The sequence below is a fragment of the Lampris incognitus genome, chromosome 11, assembly GCF_029633865.1.
Source record: "Lampris incognitus isolate fLamInc1 chromosome 11, fLamInc1.hap2, whole genome shotgun sequence".
NCBI classification, from domain to species: domain Eukaryota; kingdom Metazoa; phylum Chordata; class Actinopteri; order Lampriformes; family Lampridae; genus Lampris; species Lampris incognitus.
The window spans coordinates 4,519,076-4,542,984 of NC_079221.1; the positions used below are offsets into that span (position 1 = coordinate 4,519,076).

The 23,909-nt window shown below is 42.8% G+C and overlaps 1 protein-coding gene across 1 annotated transcript in view; it reads right to left on the reverse strand.

Moving 5' to 3' along the window:
* lrp2a (low density lipoprotein receptor-related protein 2a) overlaps window positions 1–13,302 on the reverse strand; it is a 66,940-nt gene extending 53,638 nt beyond the window's left edge. The window contains 20 exon segments of the mRNA XM_056290153.1: window positions 433–552; window positions 997–1,236; window positions 1,376–1,653; window positions 1,800–1,932; window positions 2,611–2,741; window positions 3,189–3,314; window positions 4,144–4,336; window positions 5,400–5,603; window positions 5,904–6,044; window positions 6,360–6,562; window positions 6,696–6,902; window positions 7,364–7,587; window positions 8,691–8,860; window positions 9,812–9,940; window positions 10,516–10,635; window positions 11,153–11,296; window positions 11,956–12,072; window positions 12,228–12,341; window positions 12,605–12,715; window positions 13,298–13,302. Of these exon segments, the coding sequence (XP_056146128.1) occupies window positions 433–552; window positions 997–1,236; window positions 1,376–1,653; window positions 1,800–1,932; window positions 2,611–2,741; window positions 3,189–3,314; window positions 4,144–4,336; window positions 5,400–5,603; window positions 5,904–6,044; window positions 6,360–6,562; window positions 6,696–6,902; window positions 7,364–7,587; window positions 8,691–8,860; window positions 9,812–9,940; window positions 10,516–10,635; window positions 11,153–11,296; window positions 11,956–12,072; window positions 12,228–12,341; window positions 12,605–12,695 (3,085 nt within the window). The 5' untranslated portion in view covers window positions 12,696–12,715; window positions 13,298–13,302.
* Between the last annotated feature and the right edge of the window lie 10,607 nt (window positions 13,303–23,909).

Genomic DNA, 23,909 nt, shown 5'->3' on the forward strand with positions numbered 1-23,909 from the left:
ATAGCCATGCAGCAGCTATGAATACAGAGATCAATTGTTGCGTAATTCATGTAATAAGATCAATGGTCTAATAGGATTATGAAATACTTGTTTCATTACTCTGTACATTCAAATGACCTCTGCAATTTTTGACACATGACTTGATGGCACAGCATCTAGTTGCTCAAAGCCCCTATCCATATGCAAAATGAGAAGCTGAAGCATGACCAGATTCACTATCTAGTCTTAACAAAACATATATGATAATGAAATCAGTCCAGTGAGCAAAAGGATCTGATCTAGACGACCTTTTTGATTGTCCCCAGACTCAACCTGTGACCACATTGTAGCCTGCACGAAACTACCCGACTAGACTGACGGTTAGTGACAAAGGAAGTGCAGCGAGTCGCATTAATTGTGGCAGAGATAACTGTAATCCAGGAAGGAACTCACTGCAGCCTTGCTCGTCTGCTCCATTCACACAGTCTCTGTCCCCATCACAAACATAGTTGGGGTCGATGCACCGATGGTCTGGACACTGAAACTGGCCAGGATGGCATGTGCTTGCCAGATCTGTCAACATTTATAACAGTCAAAAAACATACATGAGTTCATCTCAAAGGGCACAAAATAAGGTACCAATTTTTGCTATGCATTCCAGATAGACAGATAGACACACAGACAGACAGAGAGCTGGACAGATAAATGCAGTAATGCACTGGGTTATTTGATATTTTACACATCTGACAGCCAAAATATATCATTTGTCAGGGTGACATACATCAAGTCATCAATGTCAACTGTGTGTGCAAAAATGCTCAACAAACATTTGTTTTAATCATCAAGGTCAGTAAGATATTGTAATGAATACGTTGCTGCAACTGTTTCTTAAGCTTTCTCAGAATGCATGAGAAACAATACAATACGATGAAAGCATTTTGTTAAAGGCATTAAGTGATAAAAAAAATTTAAATTTAAAAAATGTTTGACTTTTGTCACTTCTGTCAGCAAACTTACTGCAGTCAGTTTCATCTGAGCTGTCCCCACAGTCATTATCCGTGTCACACCGCCAGGTGTGTGGGATACAGCGATGGTTGGCGCAGGTAAACTGGCTGACAGGACATGTGCCAGGCACCTGGGTGGGACAATTTCGCTCATCACTGCCATCGAAACAGTCATTGTGCCCATCACAGCGCCATCCTGTCGGAATGCAGTGCTGATTGGCACAGGTGAATGCAGAGGGGGAGCAGGTGACATCTAGAAGAAAAAAAAAAAACAGAAATTATGCGGACTGATTAGTCATTCCTCTATCGTAGCGAATGGCATGCAATTCTATTATTCCGTGGTCAAGTCTAGCCTTGGCCATTCAACTAGATTTGGAAGACAAGTGCATTACTGTTAACGCCACAGTTGACTTCGTCACTGTTGTCATGGCAATCATCAACACCGTCGCATCTGTAACTGTTGGGGACGCATTTGCCGTTGCCACAGGAGAAGGAGTTGGCTCCACACTGCAGCGTGGGGGGCTCGTTGGAAGGGTCCTCCACACAAGTCTGTTGGTTGGGTGCCAGCTTCATGCCGTAAGGGCAGCCACACACCCTCTGGGAGTCTGGCACGGGGAAGCAGAAGTGGCTGCAGTCTCCGTTAGGATTTGCTTGCCTGTTGCAGAGATTGGAACCTGGGTGGGAGAGAGGGACAGGGAGGGGGAGAAGGAGAAGGAGAAGGAGGAGCATAATTACAATTAAAGTGATAGACAAATGAGAGCTGCAGCCTCTGGTGAAGTGGAGCAGGAGGATGTCCAATAAAACAACTGACCGGTCTGAGAGTTGGAGTTGAAAGACTTGACGTGCATGATGTGGCTGATTCCTCTCCTGATGATGACCATCTCACCACCATCAGTCTTTCGCACGCGAACGATCCCACCCAGGCGCCAGTCAGTGAAATATGCATAGCCTAGATGGGGGAGACCGGGGCACAACCTTAGCTTTTAATCTTTCATCACCACCTGTTTATTAGTGATTGAGATGACAGTAATTGCACATCTGCTGTGATCATCATTAAAGCTGGAATAACAAGTCCATCCATCCATCATCTTGGCCGCTTATCCTGCTCTCAGGGTCGTGGGGATGCTGAAGCCTATTCCAGCAGTCATTGGGCAGCAGGCGGGGAGACACCCTGGACAGGCCGCCAGGCCATCACAGGGCCCCCCCCCCACACACACACACATTCATTCCTAGGGACAATTTAGTATGGCCAATTCAGCTGACCTACATGTCTTTGGACTGTGGGAGGAAACCGGAGCACCTAGAGGAAACCCACGCAGACACAGGGAGAACATGCAAACTCCACACAGAGGACGACCCGGGATGACCCACCAAGGTTGGTCTACCCCGGGGCTCAAACCCAGGGCCTTCTTGCTGTGAGGCGACCGCGCTAACCACTGCGCCACTGTGTTGTCGGAATAACAAGTCATTGTAGTAAATCATTACAAAGCTATTGGCTCTGAAATGTCAGCACGCTCTTTTTAAAAAATCAAAATACTCTCTTTGTAATCACAAGGGAAGCATAAGCAGGCTACGTGCCGCTTACAATATAACTTGACATATTGAATATCGGATAACAATTTCTTACCCCCAAAAATAGTGAGACCAAATGGATGGGAAATCTGAGTGATGCGATCCAGAGACAGCCTGTTCTGTCCATCAAAAGTGCTGTGTTCGATTTTATCAAAGAAGGCATCCACCCAATACAGGCGCATTGAGCTGGGGGGCAGATCAAAGTAGAGATCTCAGAGTATTGTACAGTCTCACAATTACTGTCAAGGGGAGGATTAGACTCCTACAACACTCCTAATAGGCTTAACAGGATCTTGGATGGGTGAATGAGTAATAAAATGATGTCATCACATATGGTAACCCCCCATCCCCCACCACTAACCCGTGACACCCCCCCCCAAAAAAAAACCCACAAACACACCATTCATTTGTCAGTACTAAAGGTATGAAAACTATGCCAGGTAAACAGTCACTGAAGTTTGTTTTGCGTGTGCGTGTGTGTGTGTGTGTGTGTGTGTGTGTGTGTGTGTGTGTGTGTGTGTGTGTGTGTGTGTGTGTGTGTGTGTGCATGTTGTTTTTGTGTTTTTACTGGGTATAGCTAGGAAAGCAAGAATGGTTTATTGTGGACATGTGGGTCTAGGACCTTTGGCTCACCTCCAGTCAATAGCTAGGCCATTTGGCCAGCCAAGAGTAGTGTTTACAATAGACATGTCATGTGACCCATCACACCAGGCCCGCATAATCTTCGCTGGACGGTACCAGTCAGTCCAAAAAATATAGCTGCAGAGGAAGCACATGCAATATAACTCAGAGCCACATCTAAATAATGTCATTCGGAGAAAAAAAATATAGATCCGTGACGATAACTTTTGGTTTTTACCAGCTGTCATTACTACCAGCCGTCATTACAATAACCAGCCTTCATGCTGAACTAATCTTGGCTTGTGGACTCAAAGGCATTAGGACTTTGAAGTTGTCGGAAATAACCTGTTATAAATAAAGACTCCTTTTATCAGATGGGGGATTTAATGTGAGAAAATTTAATGAATGGTTGGATACCACAGCTATTGAGAAAGGTGTGTGACTAAACAGAAATGATTAACTCTGTTAAAGCTTTCCTGTCCTTTGAGACAAAAAGGCATTTAAGCTCCAGATCCCTTGGTATGCTACATTATCCATAAAATCAGGTGCCAAATATCATGACAAGGAGCACTGTAATGAGCACTTTAGCCATTAATTACATCATTTTCATTTTCTACCCCTTGGCTTTCCAAGTTCTTGAAATGATTTGGAATAAAACTGATTAAGATTAACTACACTGTCTGCACATGTAGATTTAAATAAATAAAAATCAAAAAAACTGGTATCTGTAACCCAACTACAATCTGCTATCTATTAAGACCAGGGTCAGTGAATTAACACAGTTAAACAGTCCTTCAGTCTGAATGCTAAGCTTCAACCCCCTGTGAAAAATAAGAATCTGCCCCATTGACATGCCCCTTTACAATACATTTAATCCCCACCAGTGTCGCGAGTATTGTTCTGTAGCTGGTCCTGAAGAACATATAAAAACATTAACAAATACTTCTCAGGATGCATATTTATTTACCCAATGATGGGATGCACCACAATGGACCTGGGGTTGTTGAGGTTGCGTACAATTGCTCTCCTGGACTTATCAGCGAGCTTCATGACTGATATGCTCCTGTAGCGCGGGTCAGTCCAGTAGAGGTTCTTTGAAATCCAGTCATAAGCCAGGTCCTCCACTCCGTCCACCCTATTGGCTGCCAGCACCTCCCTGCCTGTGTGGATCAAAGTGACCAGACCGCCATTTAACACGATGAAAGAGGAACACATTTAAATAAATAGACTGTCAGCTTGCATTTTCCCCTATGTAGACCTGACAGAGAAAACTAGACCTCTCCCTGAATCAACATCACCGATCAGAGCGGTGGGGTTCCTTTTCTTTTCAACATTAGTACCTTAAGTTTGGAGGAATACGATTCAGTCCCATGGAAACTGTGCTTTCCTATCTCAATTTATTTTGAACAGTTTGTCAACGTAAAGCTTACCAAAATGTTAGAGCCACTGTTGCTGTGAAGAGCTGACTGAAATCCCTTGAGAAACGATCCACTTGGTTGTCAATACAGTTAAACTGTTTGATAAACCAATCCACTTCTGGTAATAACTTGCATTATTCAATACCCTGATTTGATTGGACAATCAATGATTTGTCATCATCAGTCTGTCAATTGGTCTACTTTTGAATAGCAACACCATGCAAGTTTGTGAGAGAGCTAGCTATCAATAGCCTAAAGAGTCTAGTAAACTAAGGGCGACGACCCCTAAATCTTCCTGGGGATGCAGTAAAACTGTTGAATCAAATGATATTTTCTGAAGCTCAAGAAATGACTCTTCCATCATTAGAGTTCCACAATAAAACTTGTCTGGCTGAATTCAAATCATTGCAATAGTTCTTTAACCCCCTCTTGGAAGAACCGACTTTGATGAGTTTGTTCTACTGTTTCTATGTCAGGTCTATTTTTTTTTTTTGAGCTGTCGGTTGATTCTGTGATCTTTCCTCAGCTGCTCTTGCTCCTGTCCATTCCCTCCCCCACAGTGCCAGTCGGCTCCATCAGCGCTCCCCTAACACTCATCATAAGCCTGGCTGAATCACATGGAAAAGCTCTCTGCTGAGAGGGGTATTATCCAGGGATGTAAACATGGTGGAAAACATACAAAAAACATCTGACTCCACACCTTTGCAATTAGAAACTCCAAAGTCTAGCCCAATATTTCTGTATCACTTTTTGGCACCATCTATTAATCGTCACTTCAGCTAAATCAATGGAACAAAATTCTCACCAGTTCCATCCACTTTCTGCTTATAGATAATGTCTTTGGCTGTGTCTGAGAAGAAGATGGCATCGTCCTCTGAGCTGAAATCCACCCCGACAAAGTAGGAGGGTGTTCCAGTGACAGGTAGGATGATGTCTTCCTGAGAAGAGAGATTGAAGGGGATCCCTCTGACAGCCAGCTGGCTAGAGAACAGCAGGAACTGCCTCACAGCTGAAGAGAGTTACCACAAGAATAAAGGCATTAGCAGATGCCTTAATGCCAAAGCTTACAGGGCACATCCAAAGACAAGGACACATCAGAGATTAACCTCATGAGGTTAAAAAAAAGAGGGGGGGGGGACCACTGTTATTTGCTGTACAGGTCAATGCAATTCTGGCCTAAATTACATAAATATCTTCTTAGTAAAATCGTAAATCTTAGAAAGAGGACAAGGTTACATTAGTTATTTTGGTGAGTTAAAATAGTTAATTCCCATATTGTTATAGTGAGATTTTATCCTATTTTTCTTACCCACGCATCTCTTGCCATCATTATGCAGGTCATAGCCCATCCGACACTTGCAGCGGTAGCCTAGTCCTCCATTGTCACTCCTATGACTCAGAACACAGATCTGCTCACATCCGCCCCTGTCTGTCCCACAGGGGTTTGGCACTGTACACAATAATAATAAAAAATGGCTCACTCACTTGAAAACTTATACCAGGTGAGCCATGAGATATTTACAGAGGAATCTTTAGCGCTTTCTCTAAATGCACTAGTGTCTGTTTTAGTGTCTCTTTTGAAGAAAATGTGTGGGAAAACATGATAGCATAGCACAGAGCATTGTCCTCTGACACCTGATTAAATTTGAACCCCAAAGAGCAACATCCTTGCACACCTACAGCGCCGAGCTGTGCAGAAAGTAGGGATCTATCTTTATGGAACTAGCCATAAACAATAACCGCATCACTTTATGCAGGAGCTTACCATAAGGCTGCCTTAGACGGTGTATCACTGCTACTCCATGTGGGGTCTGAGATGTTGTATAAACCACTTGAGGACTGCTGTCCCTGAACTTGTTGGCTTTCATCACAGCCATCTTGGTCCAGTCAGTGAAATAGACATTGTGTTCAAACAGACAGATGCCAAACGGGTGTGGAATTATAGAACCTCCATGGACCACCGTTTTTCTAAAAAGGGTAGATAATTCAAACGCATCCTATTTTATCTTTATATTTGAGTTGGTTGCTCAATATAACATTATCAAGGCAGTGCCTTCATGCAAAGAATGCAATATTGAATGATAATATGGTTCATGTTTACCTATGTAGGCCATCATAAGTTGTGGTTTCTATGTAGTCATAGCGGCTATCGACCCAGTAGACGCGCTTGGCCTCAATGTCCAGTGTGATACCAGCTGGCCAGCCCAGTTTGCTCCTAATGATCCCATAGCGGTTGGTGCCATCCATGTAGGCCCGCTCCAGTGCTGGCTGTCCATTTAAAGCATTCCAGTCTGAGAAGAACATAAATCTGGGAAGCAAACAGGAAAACAATTACATCAGCTAGCGTTCTATGTACTGGGCTTCATTACACCAAGGCCCCTTTACACACTTGTAGAAATAAACAGACATGTAGTCATCAGAAAGATAAAACAGATGATGTCCACTTTTTAATTAAATCCAGCACCAAAAACATCCCATTTTGTCTCTGATTCAGTGCCTGCAAACCATACCAAGGAATCTGTACATTCATTTACGCTAAGCATTTATCTGTAGCCACCTGGCTCTCCTTACCCCCCCACCCCCATCAGCTATACTATTGGATTACAATGAGGGTCATCACTTACATTGCTCCTCACTAATCTACCCAGGACAATCTGCTAATCTCTCACACACAACAATTATTCTGTGCCAGTGAAGCACAACCAAGATACTGTATGAAGGAATTGGGAATGGGCAGAGGGACGGGTGGGAGATGAAGGGTCTGCTTACCCGACAGTGGGGTCCATGGCCAGTCCTCTTGGGTTTCCCAGGTTTTCAGTGATCAGTGTGACCCGGTTACTTCCATCAAAGTCCACCATGTCAATCCGGTTGACGCTGGCCTCCACCACATACAGCTTATTGTTCACCCAGTCCACAGCCAAGTTCTCAGGGTAGTCAACTGATACATTTAACACCACCTGCATGTTGGAGCCATCCATATCCACAGAAAACACCTGTCCACAAAAGACACCATTGTTATCTGATGATCACACATTTGCTGGTCAGGAGCAACAGAAATCAAGGGGAGATATTAAGATAAAGGAAGGTTTAAGTCTCTGGAAGTCAAGAATGAGAGGAATTGGTTGCCAATCAGTGGTGAAACAGGGTCAGTCGGAGGTAAATGCATATCAACCTGTAGAAACTGTTTATAACCAGATGTGAAATTTGGTTTGGTTTTGGCTATCTGGTTATTTTGTATGTCTGGTTACATTTCGGTGGTGTCTTTAGGGCAGGTATCTGAAACTGCTACTAAGATGACACTAAGATCTCAGGCTTGAAGCCTTGGCACCAGGCAGCGAGTGAGAGAAGTCACCTCTCCTACAGCTCTGGTTCTTTTGAAACAGGATCCAGACGTCTAAAAGGCAGGATTTTCAACTGACCTGTTTAAAGAGAAACTGAAGATGTGGAAATAGCCTGGTAGTTTAACCTTCCCGGTTGCATTCACATGCCCTCTCTGCAGTCTCCCTACTTTTAATTCATTGACATGCCGCCATGGAGGTGGCTGATATATAGCGATACCCAGTTTAAGCTATGTTCCAGCTTTTTCAGCTCAGTGGCTAAAGTTCAAACCATAGAGAAACCCAGCCATGGTCAGAACAAAGCCTCTTCTGCAGGCCAAAGAATGCATATAGCCGGATGGACCCACTGAAAACAAATACTGCACAATTACTTTGAACAAGATCGGATTTCAAAAAATTGCTCTCTGGTATGTGAACATCATACCAGTATATCAGACAGTTTTCAAGATTAGGCCATTTGGACTTCATTCCAGGTCTACTTCCCCTTCATTATGAACCAGCCACTGGGGAGCCAACAGCTCTCCCTTTATTTCAGTATCGACTGTGCAAATATTTCAAAGGATAAATATAAGAATTCTGGCCAAGCCAGATCCTGTACAATCCCTCCGACAACAAGCTAGTCGATTCTCTGTGAATTGCTCTTTGGGTGGATCGGTACCCCCAGGAAGGGCTATTCCCTTATGAATCAATAAGACGGTTAAGGGGTGAAGTAAAACACAAGGTAGAAGATGAGGATAAAAATATATAAATACTGTTACCTTGTTTTGAATAGTATCGGTCCAGAAGATCCTATGAAGGAGGAAGTGGAAGTCCACTCCCACTGCAATTCCTCTGTTCTGTGAATGGACTAAAGTGCGCAGATTGTTTCCATGGATGTCTCCTATTAGAAGGTCTCTGCCATTGGAGAAGACCAAAGAAGGTACTCCGGCTACAGGGAAGCACACAATGTTAAATATAGTGACCCAGCAACAAAGAGAGCATGACTCATTCATAATTACACTGGAGCATTTCTATACATCTCTCCAGAGTCAAAGCTACATATAAATCAGATAAGCATATGTTCACTTAATATGTGCATCAGAGGATCTGATCCATCCCATGTGAAGTTGTGTTGGTTATGCCTAAAATTTTACCTAGAAGACATTACGACTGAGGCCATATATACATTAAAAGGAGGTTGATTATTTGGCATGATGGCCCCTTGACTTTAGAACAGCCCTCCCTTCGGTATTAGATCTGCTTTTAAATTATGGCTTTAAATTCATTTTTATGGGCTCAGTTTTCTCGATGTTTGTATGATTAATATTATCCTGTCATGAACTGTATTGTTCAATTTGTCTTCCACTTCTCTCTTTGTATCTGTTTTATCATTTGCTCTACCAGTTGTTCTTGTCATCCATTTTATTCTTTTAATTTAATTCCACGTTTTACTTGGTTTATTGTGACTTTGTGCTGCATGCACGATGTGCAACATTAATGAAGTTATTATCATTTACAGTGACTAACACAAGTCAATTCATTATCTAGAAAGCCTGCTCAGCCTCATGAAATCAAAGTAATTTTGCATGCCGTTGCCTTCAAACTCTGTCGGCTGTGCTGGCTGCAGCTCGGTCTCTGAGTTAACCCTCATTCTCTGTTCCACAAAGGCAAGAGACCGACTAAAACAACATTCAGTGCGCAACAGTGCATCAGAAAGCAGAGCAGACGCTTGGCAAAGTAACCAGAAGGGTTGGCAAACAGGAAAAAGGGGCTAAGCTGAGGGGTCTCGGTTTGGGTAGAGGTGATACATTAATTGACTCTCTCATTCATTTGTTCAAGCATTCAACAATCAACTTTTTTTTTTTTTAATCGGTTAGAAAAAATGAGAACGGGCGCTCACTTGCGATGTTAGCTCTGCAGTATCTGTGCTGCTCCAAGACGTAGCCCTCTCGACAGCTACAGCGGTGGGTGCCTATCCTGTCCTCACACAGCTGGTCACACACTCCCCACATTGAACAGTCATCAAAGTCTTCACAGCAAAATGAAAAAAAAGAAACCACAATGGACATGGATCAAATGACTGATATTTTGTCCTTTCAATCCCCATTTTTGAGATTCTGTTATGGATACCTTTTATGCTATGATAACATACTGGTATGTGTCAACCACTGTTACAAATCTCACATTGCCATGTTTGTTTACATCTATGGCCACACTCACTGTCAGGTTCTCCCTCCCCATCAATTTTTTTTTAACATTTTAGCTGTACTGCCTATTTGTGATGCAAGACTCTGATGATACTGCAAGTCTGACCGCCTCCAAATCAGGCTTGAAACATCTGATAGCAATACAAGCTAGATCTGATTTTTAAATGCCCTGTCAATCAATGCGTCCTAGAAAGTTAGAATAATAAAATCCACATTTGTGCAATACAAGCAGCAATACAGTGTAATGCTTTCATAATTTGCAGGCTTGTTTTGCAGGAGGTCAGTCTCCCATCATGATCAGAATTTCCCAATCTGAATGCAGTACAACTACAAGGCCCATACGAGCAACTGGTGACCGAAAGCCTTCAAAGTCTTTAGCTAGTGATGTCGTATTTACCAACACATGAGCGACTATTGTTGTTGTTGACGATGTATCCTCGAGGACAGGAACAGGTTCCTCCCTCAGGGGAAGCATGACAGCGATGTTCACAGCTCAGAGAGGCACATCTCCAGATACCTGACCACCACATATAGCATATCACTTGTAAATAATTAAACTTTAAGTGCGAAATTTCAGTTAGACAGTTGACAATTTGAACAAGGGAAACAAACACTATAGGATAGATCGATAGATCGATAGACAATTACAGAAATTGTGTGTGTGTGTGTGTGTTCTTGTTCAGCTGAATTTGTGAGGATTTGAGCTTTTAACCAGAAGAAGTGAGGACATTTTTGTAAAGTCAGGACATTTTGGCCGAGCCTCACTTCTTTACAGATTTATTTTAGGGTTAGGATTTGGGTTTAGGGCTAAGGTTTGAATTAGGATTATGATAAACTGAGGGTAAGGGTTAAGGTTAAGCCTGTAGTTCTCATGACTGATATAGTCAATAAGAGTCTTCACAAGTATAGAAAAACAAATGTGTGTGTGTGTGTGTGTGTGTGTGTGTGTGTGTGTGTGTGTGTGAGACAGGTATTGATGCATTCTTGTGTGTCAGTGCTCTTGGGTGCTTGAAACTACTTGTGTTGGTACTAACTGCAGTTGCGCCCAGCAGTTGTATTAGTCTCATCCTCTCCATTGGGACAGTGGGCCGTTCCATCACACAGCTGATCAATGGGGATACACACGCCAGACGATGGACAGGGCCATTCTCCAGGGTAGCACTCGCGCGGTATATTATCTAGAGATGAGACAAAGACGTCAACAATAAGGGGGACAGGGTTAAAATGGAGACAGGGGAATATTACAAAACAGCTCGGCAAAAAGAGTTTTACACATGTCACGATGGTCAGTGGGTGTGCAAAAAAATAAAAAATGAAATAAAGATGCACAATGTGTGAGGTATGCACTGAGGATATGCGGCCTTATCTCCGGAGGAATGCAGCGTTGAACTCAAGGGCATGGTGACTCAGACTTCATTGTCTGGGAGAACACTGTCACTTTAAATCGATGGTTGATGGGGTGGCGGGGAGGGCTTTGAGGGGGGTCACATGGGGGCTCAGAGGGCTCCTACAGCCCATCTTCTAAAAACACACACTCTTCACAGCAGCCTGGAGGAATTCTAAAGCCCTTTGGAGGGTTGCACGATCTTGTGCCACAAAGAGGCATTTAAATAACACACTCAAAGGAGCACAGGCATAGCGCCTTGCTGGCCCACACCAACCATGGAGACTGGGAGGTGAATGAGGTTCACACAGAGCCGGAGATCTTACTCATTCAAGCGCTCATCTACTTAGCCATCTGAATGTGTACGGGCTCCGTGTTCAATATTTAAAAGTGTGCAAAATATTTGAAGACTTAAATTTCTGGTGTTTTTCTTCCCCTCCAAACTGTCCATACCACAGCCTTTTTCATCCGCGTTGTCTTCACAGTCATCCTCTCCATCACACAGCCAGACTTGATGGATGCAGCGGCCACTGGGGCAAGTGAAGTAGCTTCCTCTACAAGTGGGATATGCTGGCGGGAGAGGGAGCAAAAGTGAGCACCCAGAAAAAGTCCAGGTTGGGAGTGCATCTATCAAGTTTTAAGAGTTGCTTGTCTCAGGGAAGGGGGATGAAGAAGAGGAGTTGGGGAGAAGGAGGAGGCAGAGAGGAGGGGAAGTGTGTACATACTACAATTTTGCTCATCACTTCTGTCCCCACAGTCGTCATCATGGTCACAGACGTAGCGCTGAGGAACACACTCTCCATTGCGACAGGGGAACAGGCCTGTATTGCAGTGCTGTGCTGAAAAAAACACAACAAAATGTAACTACAAACACAAAAAACATTTTGTGATTCTGTCATTTCATACTTTAAAGTGGTGTTGTAGATCAGGTTTCCCCATGTAGCCATCATAACAGTCCCATAGCTGTGTTGTTACCCACCCCCCCATACCATACCATAGATGCAAAGTGTGTGTGTATCTGTCTGTGTATGAATATTGGAAGGGTTGAGAGGCAGACAACCAGTTTCTATCTATTTGTGACTATAGTTGACATGACACTTACTGCAGTTTGCTTCATCAGAGCCGTCACGGCAATCCACTATCTGGTCACATCGCTGGGTCCGGTTAAAGCAAGCTCCATTAGCACAGCTCATCTCAGTACATTCAGGGTAATCTGAGAGAGACCATTAAATTTTATATATATATATATATATATATATATATATATATATATATATATATATATATATATATATATATATATATATATGTTTAAATGACTAGCAAATAAGCAACCATGCTATTTGAGACACCATTTTATATGCAATAAAAAATCAGATAAGACATTCACCATGAAAAATAAACTCGAAAATATGCAAAAATTTTAAACGGAAAAATGGCGCAACAGGTCATACTTAGTATTTTGGTGACATCGCAGAACATGTGAAACACAAATGAGAAGGATAAGAGACTAAAGTTTACTATTAACACCAGTAACAGCCACAGCATTCTTTATGCAATTGTGAGATTACCACAGTGTGCAGTGCTGTGAGTCTACCATGTCGGCACAATAATGGAATAGCAGCTGAACTTCAGCTTGACTAATCCACCGAGGAATCTGCAATCAACCTCTGACAACAAGAAGCATATTGTGGCCCATTCTGTCAGTCAACGAGCCTCTTAATCTTAACAAATTGATTAAAATGCCACAGGAGCCTGAGGCAAAAAGGTAAACCACGCTAAAGTGGAGACTCACGGCAGTTTCTCTCGTCAGACCCATCTGAGCAATCCTGCAGCCGATCACAATGGTATTCCCCGGGAATGCAGGCCCCATTACTGCAGCTGAACTGGCCACTAGTGCAAGTCCTTCCAGCTGGGGACAGGTTGTAGCATAACTTAGCGACAAGCGAATGGATTTAACTTGATGCATTTGAGATTATTCCAACACAGAGGACAAGTTTGTTTGTTATCTTGAGACCTTGGTATTTTTGCCATTTACGGGTCACATGTACCACTGCACTATGTCTGGGTTTAACACGCATATAACACTGATCTCCTCAAAAGTACTCACGGCAGTGCTGTCTCTCATCTGAGCCGTCTTCACAGTCCTCTTCATCGTCACACACCCACACGTCTGGGATACACTCACCGTCACTCAAACACTGGAAATGACTTTCATCACAGGTTACATGAGCTGTGGACACAGAGCACACGCATAAATTCTCCTATCACAACAAAGTGACACTCTGATCACAAACTGAGTGAACCAGTGACAACTCTGTCAGGTACTTGTAGCTTATCATACGCTGTGATACGGAGGGTAACTCACGACAATCCTGTTCATCTGAGTCATCCACGCAGTCTGATGTCCCGTCACAGTGCCAGTCCCCCGGGATACATCGACCGGTCCCACAGCGAAACTGCCCCAACTCACATCCTAAACACCACAAAAACAGGACTCAACCCAAATACTCTCATGCTATCAATATTCCTCTCATTCAAAATGGTTGTTAATTTATAGCATCCAGTAATCCGACTATCATACAATTTGCTCAGAAAAACGAAGGTGTCCCCACGCTTATGATGATGACTTCATCTTGAGTCGATAAATCCTCATGGAATTCCATCAAAAACATCTCAGGAGTCATGGGTGCGTAGGGACACCTTCCATTGACGAAACATGCTGTTAACAGCATTGATAAGCATTGGAGACGAGCGTGCCAGCCACCCCCCACACCCCCAGACAGTTACACAACCTTCACCGCACTCATCCCAAGCCTCCTTTTGATGTTCCTACTGAGTGGCATCTGTGTAGATAAGGTACCACCACTCCACCTTCCCTGACGTTTTCCAGGAGAGATTGACTCGTGCAGCATAGTTCAGTGGCAGAGCGCTCCATCAGACCCGTCCAAATAGGAATGTGCAATTCTGATTGTTGCTCACTGACAACCTGATTTATGGCCCACGCTGCTTGCCGGTCAAAAAACGGAACTGCGATAAATAGTGGTACCGGGTGGTACCGCAACCCTTTCAACCCAAATTCTTCACTGTGAGAGATGTAAAGTTGCGGTTGGTGGTGCATGCCTGGGGTTGGTGGTTTATCTCTGCCCTGTCTTATCAACTACCTTTAGATATGCTCATCATGCTTAATTAAACCAGCGTCTATGCAGGAAAAACAAGCATCTCCATGAAAAATCACAAACCCTCTTTTTTCTAAAATCAAATGCTGCCATCCACCACTTGTGTACAAGTAAGTTAGAGCTGCTGTGGTGGAAACTCAGAATTAAACCCTGACATTCTCAGCTGTCAAAAAATTGCAAGTGCGAGTTTTAATCGGTGTAGATGGACTCCACAGGTAATTTACTCAGAGGGAGCAGAAAGCTGTGTTGCTGCGAAGTTCCCTTACTCGCGCAATAGACACGGCAAGTGAAGAAGTCCTTCTGACAGGTAAAAGGGAGTCATTCATTAAAAAAAACAACAAAAAACACTAGAACAATCCGATCCCCAAACACTCAGAGAAACAACCAAGTCCGTCTTAATAAATCTTCTGCAAAACGTCAGCCAACCGACTTAATTAATCCTGCGTGTGCGAGCAGTTCATTGTGTGAGAGTCAGGAGTACATCATCTCCTCTGCTTAATGTGCCCTATTGACGATGGATTGCTCCCCCTTCGGCTGTGTGGTCAGTGCCTCATGCTTCCGCACTACAAGACTCACGTTGGGGTCACATCATGAGGTCTTGTCCCAGATTAACAAGCTAAACCACAAAACTGCTTCACTACAAGCCCAACCGGACAGGCCTCATATTTAACTCCTTCTGCAGTTATGTGGGAGGCAAGCTTTTTTTCCTGCTCAGTTTACTAATGATAAAATTGCTCCCTATCCGCTCAAAGGGAGCCTTTGTTGCAGGGCAATGAGCCCAGTAGTAACAGTGGCATCACCTATAGGAATGGTAGGTAGGATAAGTGGTGCATACAGTATAGGAATCGCAAGCAGAAATGTCGAGTCGCTCTACTTAAAGGAGTCAGGTCTACACACTAAATTGCTCTCAAAAGCTAATTTATTTGCTGAATTGCTTTTTGGAGCAATTTAGTGTGCAGGCCTGACTCCTTCATTCTAATTTTGCAATTTTTGTCTTGCACCTTAATAATGTTTTATGGATGTGCGCATACTTGGTTCCTCTTCTGAAGAGTCGCTCTACTTGGACATTTTTTTTCCTCTTCACAACTACCCAGCATCAATCCTCACAACCACAAGCAAGTGTCGAAAGTCTGAGATTAGACACAGTTTAGGCTGCGTCACTGCTCTCAAGTATTAATGTCAAAGTTTAAACATAAGACAATGTTGCATTATGCAAAATGGTAAAAAAACAAAACAAATCGAGAGTAAAAGATCATTTCCGTAGGGATGGCACTGGCAAAATCTGCTTGGGACAGATTGACGTGTTCATAGAGATACAGTGAGGTCCAGTTTAGCAGCTTACAAAAATGCCGTTTGCTAGAAACAAACCAATCTGTGAAGACCTTCGAATGCAGCCGGTGTTTTCCTGACAGTGTCACTTCTGGGAAAGGTGAAACGCTCCGCGGCGTTGTCTCGTTGTGAGAGTGTTGTTGTTGTTTTTTTACATTCAGTAGAGAATGCCCTACTTGTAATTGTCTCCAAGTCTTCAAATTTCTGTCTTCATCTTGACAGTCACAATTTGACTGTGTCAGTCAATCAAGTTAAAGTTGGTGTGACCCGAATGATGCAACACCTGATGGCTAGAGGGGGCTTTTTTTGGGGGGCGGGGGGTTTCTTTGTGTATTTTCATCTGCTTTGTTTGATTTGGTGTTTTCTTTTTACATCTCTCTGGGGATGTCTTTTCTAATTAGCCAACCTTAAATCCGCAGCAGGCAAGAAGGCCACACTATCCATGGAGGAAGATAAGGACGCCCTACCACTGCTAAACAAAGAAGAGCAGGAGAGGAATTTTCATTAGAATGAAGCCTCCCAATGCCTCTAACCCCACTGTGAAATCACAATGGCACAAAAGAGGAGCCAGCAGGGATGCACCCTCATAACTGGAAGTGTCACCCTGCAAAAGCCACAATGGAGATGGACAGCAGAAAGCATGCGACTGTAGGTTTGGCTTCCTGCGAAAAAGGCGACACAAAAAGTCAGACACAGGTCCCTTCTCACCCCCGCCCGCGAGCAAGACTCCTGTCCACTGCCCCGAAACATCTCTTTCACGTCACGTGGGGCCCCTGAAAGATGTGTTCAGGCTTTCATCAATACCGCCTTGTTTTGGTGCGGCCCTTCGTACTCATTGAATGTGTGTAGAGAAAACGGCTGCTGGCAGCACGAAGCGCCGGATCCGTCCATGCTGTCAGAGCGAAGTGCCGCTGCCTATTTCATATGGAAATCAATGCAACAGAATGCAGTCAATTGCCAAACAACTGACTTTGGCTCTTACTGCTACACACAAAACGGTGGAAAAACCAAGGGGGACGTTGGCGGAGGCATAAACACAATAGTAGTAAAGGAAAGGCGTGATGAATACAGCCTTAGGATAGTTCATAGTGCTTCATAGGAATCACCAGAAGATTTGATTAGTCCATTTACAAGGCCTATGAGAAATAGATGAAGTATACACTGTGTAACATTGCAGCTGAGCGTGGGGTTGAATTGCCCATCATTTGTCTATTCACTGAATCACAGCACAGCAACTCCCTTGGTTGGGAGGCAAACATCATCCCATGTGTCACATAGTGGTCTGTAGCCTTGACTAAGGGAGAGGCAACAAAAAAGAGAGAGAGAGAGAGAGAGAGAACTGGTTTTCTAGTCGCGCCAACTGTGCTTACTCGTGCTCCCATTTCTAATACAGAGTTTCTTTTTCTCAAGGATTTAGGCCCCTACACCGGAAAGGACCCCGCATGTGTGAGGTTTAAAGTGCACGTGCTGGAAAGGTTACCAAGCTTTGAAAAGTTTCACAACAACAAACGATAAGTGGGGTTTTTCAAACAGTTACAATTCACTGGAAACTAAATATAGCTTGGATTAGATTAAGACAGTTCCTCCCTTCAACCCCACCAACTAAAGTGCTAGCAAACAAGAAGATTTGGAAGAAGAAAAAAAAAAGGAAAAATCCTGTGACCACAAATATATCAGCAACGTTGTCCTGATTTCTCTTGTGCACCTAATTGGTTGTTCAATAAATTCACGAATTAGTTTGGCTAATGATCAGTAGAGAAAAAAAACATTTACTCTCACCCCATCGTCCCAACAAATTACTGACAAGACATTTTTGGAGCAGGAGAAATGTGTTTTCCAGCAGGAGATGGTTAACCAACCAAGACTAAGACCGTTCATCCATCAAACCCGGTGTTGTAAGTAAGTAATTTGGGCTGTGTATTAACACGCAATCACCTCAGATGGTGTCACGTTAGCTATTACTGCCAACGCAGGCAGTCTGCAACACCACCCAGGACCAAGCCTGGATTATGTGCTAGAAATGGTTAATGAAGCAGCAATCTGCAAAACCAGCCCTATCCGTTTTAAATGCCAAGCAGAATTTAGTCTCAACGAATAACAGAAAGAAACTTCTCCCTTTTAATCAGACATTCTTTGACCTCATCTACCACTTCTTTTTTTTCCCCCCTCCAGCACCACCTGCTTACCAAATCTGGTTGATGAACAAAGCCATTCCTACTAAATCTCTCTGTGGATCTGTTCTGTTAGCAACTTCTGTGTCCTTATCTATGATTTAAACATCGCTAAATTGTGCGCAGTACTTGGTGGTTGCTGAGTTAAGTGCATCTATAACCAATCTCAAATTTCAAGTTAAAATGAACCTCGACCCGGTACATTATTGGTTTGATGAGTCATCTCAATCGAAAAGGTGTCTTGTGTTTTTTGTTCAAGTAGTCTGCCATTATTGCCTGCTAATAATCAACATGAACATGCTGACAAGGTTAAACTCTGAGGTGTTGTGATTGCAAAGCAAATTGTCACGTTGGACATTTCACTTCTCATCAGCACCTCGAACTTAAATACTACACGCCCTGTAACTTATGTGAATCAAAGAAAATGCCATGCACAATTGAAACGCTGCAGTCTGGGTGTCAACACAGACACACAGACTTGGTTTTCTCACATACAAGGGCAATCTTCTTCTGCAAAAGAAACTTGTTTCGATATTCTTGTTAACAAGCGGCGCAATAAGGGTAGCGCATCGCATGAAACACAGTAATGAATAGATATATAATAAACTTGTAGCCACAGGTGTCTCCATAATAATTTTAAAGAACTCCCTCCTTGCTGATTGGCGCATGCCATTTCCCTAAGGTCAGAACTGTTCCTTAAGGATGGAAATGGTCGCTTTCCACAGCAGCTGCACAGTAATTAGTTGCTTGATTCACACTAAGGAGCTTACATGCTAAGGGTTGAGCAAAAAGAAAGCAGATTACAATTCGAGAAGAAGGATCTGGCTACAACTATAAGAGACAAACACCGTCATGCTGTCACATTCACATTAATACAACAAAAAAACATCTGATCATTTTCCATTCTTGCATCTAAGGAAATTAAACTGGAGTTGATATCTATCTGTCGCTCATCATCGAGGTTTGTTTTTTTCCCTTCTTTTTCTTTTTTTTTGGAGGGGGGGGTGCAGCATGAAAGCTGTTCCACTGACTGAGATTTGTACCAGTTGCTCTCAGTCCACACACCCAGATTGTGTGTAAGTCACATGCTCTCTTCTGTTACCTGGCAACAGTAAAGCCCAGAAAAAAAGTTGTGCAGGAGAACTTCAGTCTGTCTGAAGGAGGCTTTGTACTCAACCTTTAACGTAATAAATACTCTGTACTAAAACAGCTCACCCTAAAATCCTTTTTTTTCCCTTCTTCTTCTTTTTTTTTTTGGAGCATGCACCTTAAAACAAAAGTGTTGCAGACGTGTCAACAGAACGGTTCTGAGTCAACAGCAAAGGAGAAATTGTAAGATATTTACATGGGGTTGGCTACCAGTTTATTCTCATTAACTCAAGGGCTACATTTTTATTTTTTTACCTACGAATAATCCTCTAACAGAACTGCACAATGCTGCGTTCTGCTCTGAACGACATTACAAACAATAATTGTTTTCAGGTTTCCGCTGCCCCCCATCCCCACCCAAATCCCCAGCAGTGGTTTGTTTTGATGGGTAACAAGTGGATTTAGATGCACCGGTGTGGGGATAACAACTCCGCACCTTCCCAAAGCACCAAGTCACTCATCTGACAGCCCAGTGACATGAAAAAAAATTTACAAAAAAAAAAAGTCTCCCCAAATATAAACCACTCACCTTGAGAATGGCATCGGGAAACAAGGGTGGTGACAAAGAGGAGAAGTTGTATTAGCAGCGGTGCTCTCCACATTCTGTGACTTGGTCCCGGCCGGTCCGTCCAGCTCCGCACGAAGCCGGGCAGATGGAGGAGCTCTATGGGACTGGGGATGCTGGTGCACTCCCCTCCTTCCTTCTCGTCCCGCTACTTGATGGAAAGGGGGTGTGAACAAAAAAGCCGCAGACGGCCGCACCTCCTCCCAGCCTCCTCCAACCTCCTCCAACCTCGGCCCTGCGAATAACCCCCCCCCCTTCACCCATTCGCCCTGGAATCTGCATAATGCCGCGCGCCGAGCCGCCCCATGGCTTCTCATTATACCGGCGAGCGCCGTCATCGCCCCTCAGTCCCCTCACGCCTACGATGCCCTCGGTAGAGTACAAGTAGAATCACTTGAGTAGAATCACTTGAGTAGACTCACTTGAGTAGAATCACTTGATTTTTCCCCAAGTGATTCTTCAAGTGATCAATCATTCTACTCTTCAAGTTATTCTACGCGCAGTAAGTAGCCAGCTTGAAGCTGATAGCCAAAATATGCTAATGATTTAATTAGCTATTACACATCTCCTACTACTACTTTAATTAGCTATTATACATAATTTATAATAACGCCAATACATTACACAGACAGACGCTACTCATGCTAGCATACATACTTCTGCTGTACTACAAGGTCACTTGGGGATTGAAAGAAAGAAATAATGGTGCAGATGACGGGGGGGGGGTTACTGGACCAGTTGATTAGGACGGAGAGGAGAGGGTACGAAGTAAGTGGTCGGCAGACGGGCAGGCCACTCGGTCCCCTTCCCCAAATAAAACTGATAAAAGAAAGAAGGGGGGGGAGTCCAGCCGTTCGGAATGTCTAAGATAAATCAATAGTCTGAAATACGATGATGATGACGACGAAGAAGAACGAGAAGACGAAGAAGAAGAAGAAGAAGAAAAAAGGAACGAAGAAGAAAGGAACGAAGAAGAAAAAAGGAACGAAGAAGAAGAAAGCTTTAAACGCTAAATGAACAGGGTTGCGTTCATCGATTACAACGAAAGAATTCAGAACCCCTGGAAACCAGAAATGCGCGTCATTGTTAATACAAAAGCGGCTCTTTCGGGCTCGGCTGTTGAACGGTCAAAAGTGAGAACAAGCAGACTCTAAAGAAAAGGGAAGAAACCCTCCCTTCCACGGTGTTTTAAGTTGGCCGTGATACTAATAGTGACCCGCTCGCTTCCTTTAAGCGAGGCTTTAAAAAAAACAAAACAAGCCTCCACTTCCGGGTCTGCCTAAATTCCCAGCTGCTCTCCGCGTGCATTCTGCAGGTAATATCGATCATCTATCGCCATTTACGTCGGCTGTCGCTGTTGTGCCGTTATTTACGCCAGGGTTTCTCAACCGGGGGTCCGCGGACCCCTAGTGGTCCGTGGTGTAATTGCAATGGGTCCGTGAAAATAAAATATCTTTTAAAAAAAAGATCCTATGACATTTATAGAAATAGGATTATTTTACTCAAATGTGACTGAGAGCTTTATCTACCTAAACTATAAAGGGTAACAGGACTTTTTTCTCTAATTACATCTGTTTCACGAGTGTAATTTATTGTATTTTAATAAGAGATCTCTCTCCCGTTTGCATTGTTAAAAGTTACTGCATAAAAATTCTGTTTTGTTACATATATCTGAAAGTTACTGCATAAGAATTCTGTTTTGTTAACTATATCTAAGTTACAACTGAAAGCTCTTATTTTTGCCCCAAAGAGTGAATAAATGCTATAATGCAATTTAAAATGCAGTTTCTACTGTTTCTATCAAATTGCAACCCCCCTCCCCCAAGATCAGGTGGAGGGGTCCTCAGGGTAGATCAAAAATACGCAGGGGGTCCAGGACCCCAAAAAGGTTGAGAACCACTGCTTTACGCAACCCCACTGTTATCGGGCTCCACTAATGCGCCCTCTTTCGACCTGCACTTGACATTAATGCTCTTACAGCCCTGATTTGTTGTTATCCTGATATGTGGCAACGTAAATTAACTTTACACTTTGCTTCTTAACGCCGCTTGATTTTCTAAGGTGCACCCACACTAAGGCACTGGACATGACACGTGCTCTGGGCTCCGATGCCATAACGGTGCTGTGCAGGAAATGTCCCGCTACAACTGCTGACAGTAATGCTACACCATGCTGTACTTCTGCCAACGTATATACTGCTGCTCCGATTACTATGTGGCTAATGTACAACTACTACAACTTAATATGGTACCACTATGATGTGATTACTATGCAGCAAATGTACTATTGCTTCATCTGGTACTACTGTGATATGAATAATATGTAGCAATATAGTACCACTATAATATTACTATGTAGTAAAGGTACTACTACGTCATGTACTTCATATAATACCACATTTTAGCAAATGTAGTACTACCACTACTACTCAAAATAGTACTACTATAATATTACTATATAGTAAAGGGTAGTACTACTACTACTAAATATGATATTATATACCGCAATGATCATTACTATGTAGCGAATGTACTACCACTAATACTGCGCCGTACAATTTACAATAATATTGATGAGTAATAAATGTACTTCTACTACCACTACTATTAATTCACATAGTATCATTATTATATGATCACTGTGAAGTAAATGTACTACAATTAATTCATATAGTACTACTATTATATGATTGCTATGCAGTAAATGTATTGATATTACTGTTAATTCATATGGTATTACTATTATATTGCTATTATGTTGCGCTCTTCGCTGCCTGTCAGTAGCGTTACGTGCCTGTCGCGGAGTCCGTAGTCAACGTAAACGTAAACGTTAGCTCAGCATTGCCATCTTGTGGTGGATCTGTGGAAGTGTAAAGCTGTCGCGCTAAAATGACCAACGTGACTGATGTAAAATGTGTTTTTGTGATTAATGTGTTTTTTGTGGTTATGATGTATATTATTATACTTTATGAATGTCTATGTGTGTGAAACCTTTTTGGCTCGAGGCTGAACATATGGTCGAAAGAACAAGTGGTATTAAAGTTCATTTGAATAAAGAGGACATTTCTTTATGAAGAGAAAAACAAGGATAGAGGGAAAAAAATGGTGAAATCTCTTTATTTTACATGGTAAATTTTACATTCGCAAATGCAGATGGTCAAGTAAAAGACCACATACTGTTCGGTTTGAGATGGAACTTAACTATTATTTTGAATCTCTGCGGATAATACACCATGCCTTGAACCATTGTATTTATTTTATTGGTAACACTTCAGTATGGGGAACATAAAAAAACTTAATTACTAGTGAATTAGTAATGATCAAGATGTCACTTTAGTATGGGGAACATATGCTAAGTAACAAAAACTTAATTTACAGTAATGTAACACTATGAACACTTGTAGTTTTGTGTGTTGTTACGTATGAACAGACCATATTCATTAAGTGTCAATAAGGGAGAATAACTCTTCTTGTGGTACTACCACCTTATAAAGGCCATACTAAGCAAAGCATATTGAGATGGTACTACTAATAAGCAATACTTCTGAGGTTATAGAGGGACAACTCATAGTTAATGGCTTACTGGTTGTATAATAAGGCCATGCAGAATAGGGCATTAATGAGTACGTAATAATGACCAATTAAGAGCCAATATGTTGCTAATTTGTATGCTAATAAGCACCTAATTAATGGTGACTACGTTCCCCATACCAAAGTGTTACCATTTTTTAATCGTCTCCCGCTGTGTCGTTTATAATTGTTTTGTCATGTTTTGTTCTTTGACACGTGTACGGTCTCTGGAATTGAATTTAAATAAAGTTTTGTTTAAAAAAAAGTGCGGTTGCCATAAGCAACGGACCATCGGCAGGCCGCGGTCCTGTGAACTTCAGGCGGAAAGTTTCTTTCAGACTCGCGGCGGTCGAGCAAATGTGGGAAATCCCCTTTTACATTTAAAGAGAAGAGAAGAGAAGAGAAGAGAAGAGAAGAGAAGAGAAGAGAAGAGAAGAGAAGAGAA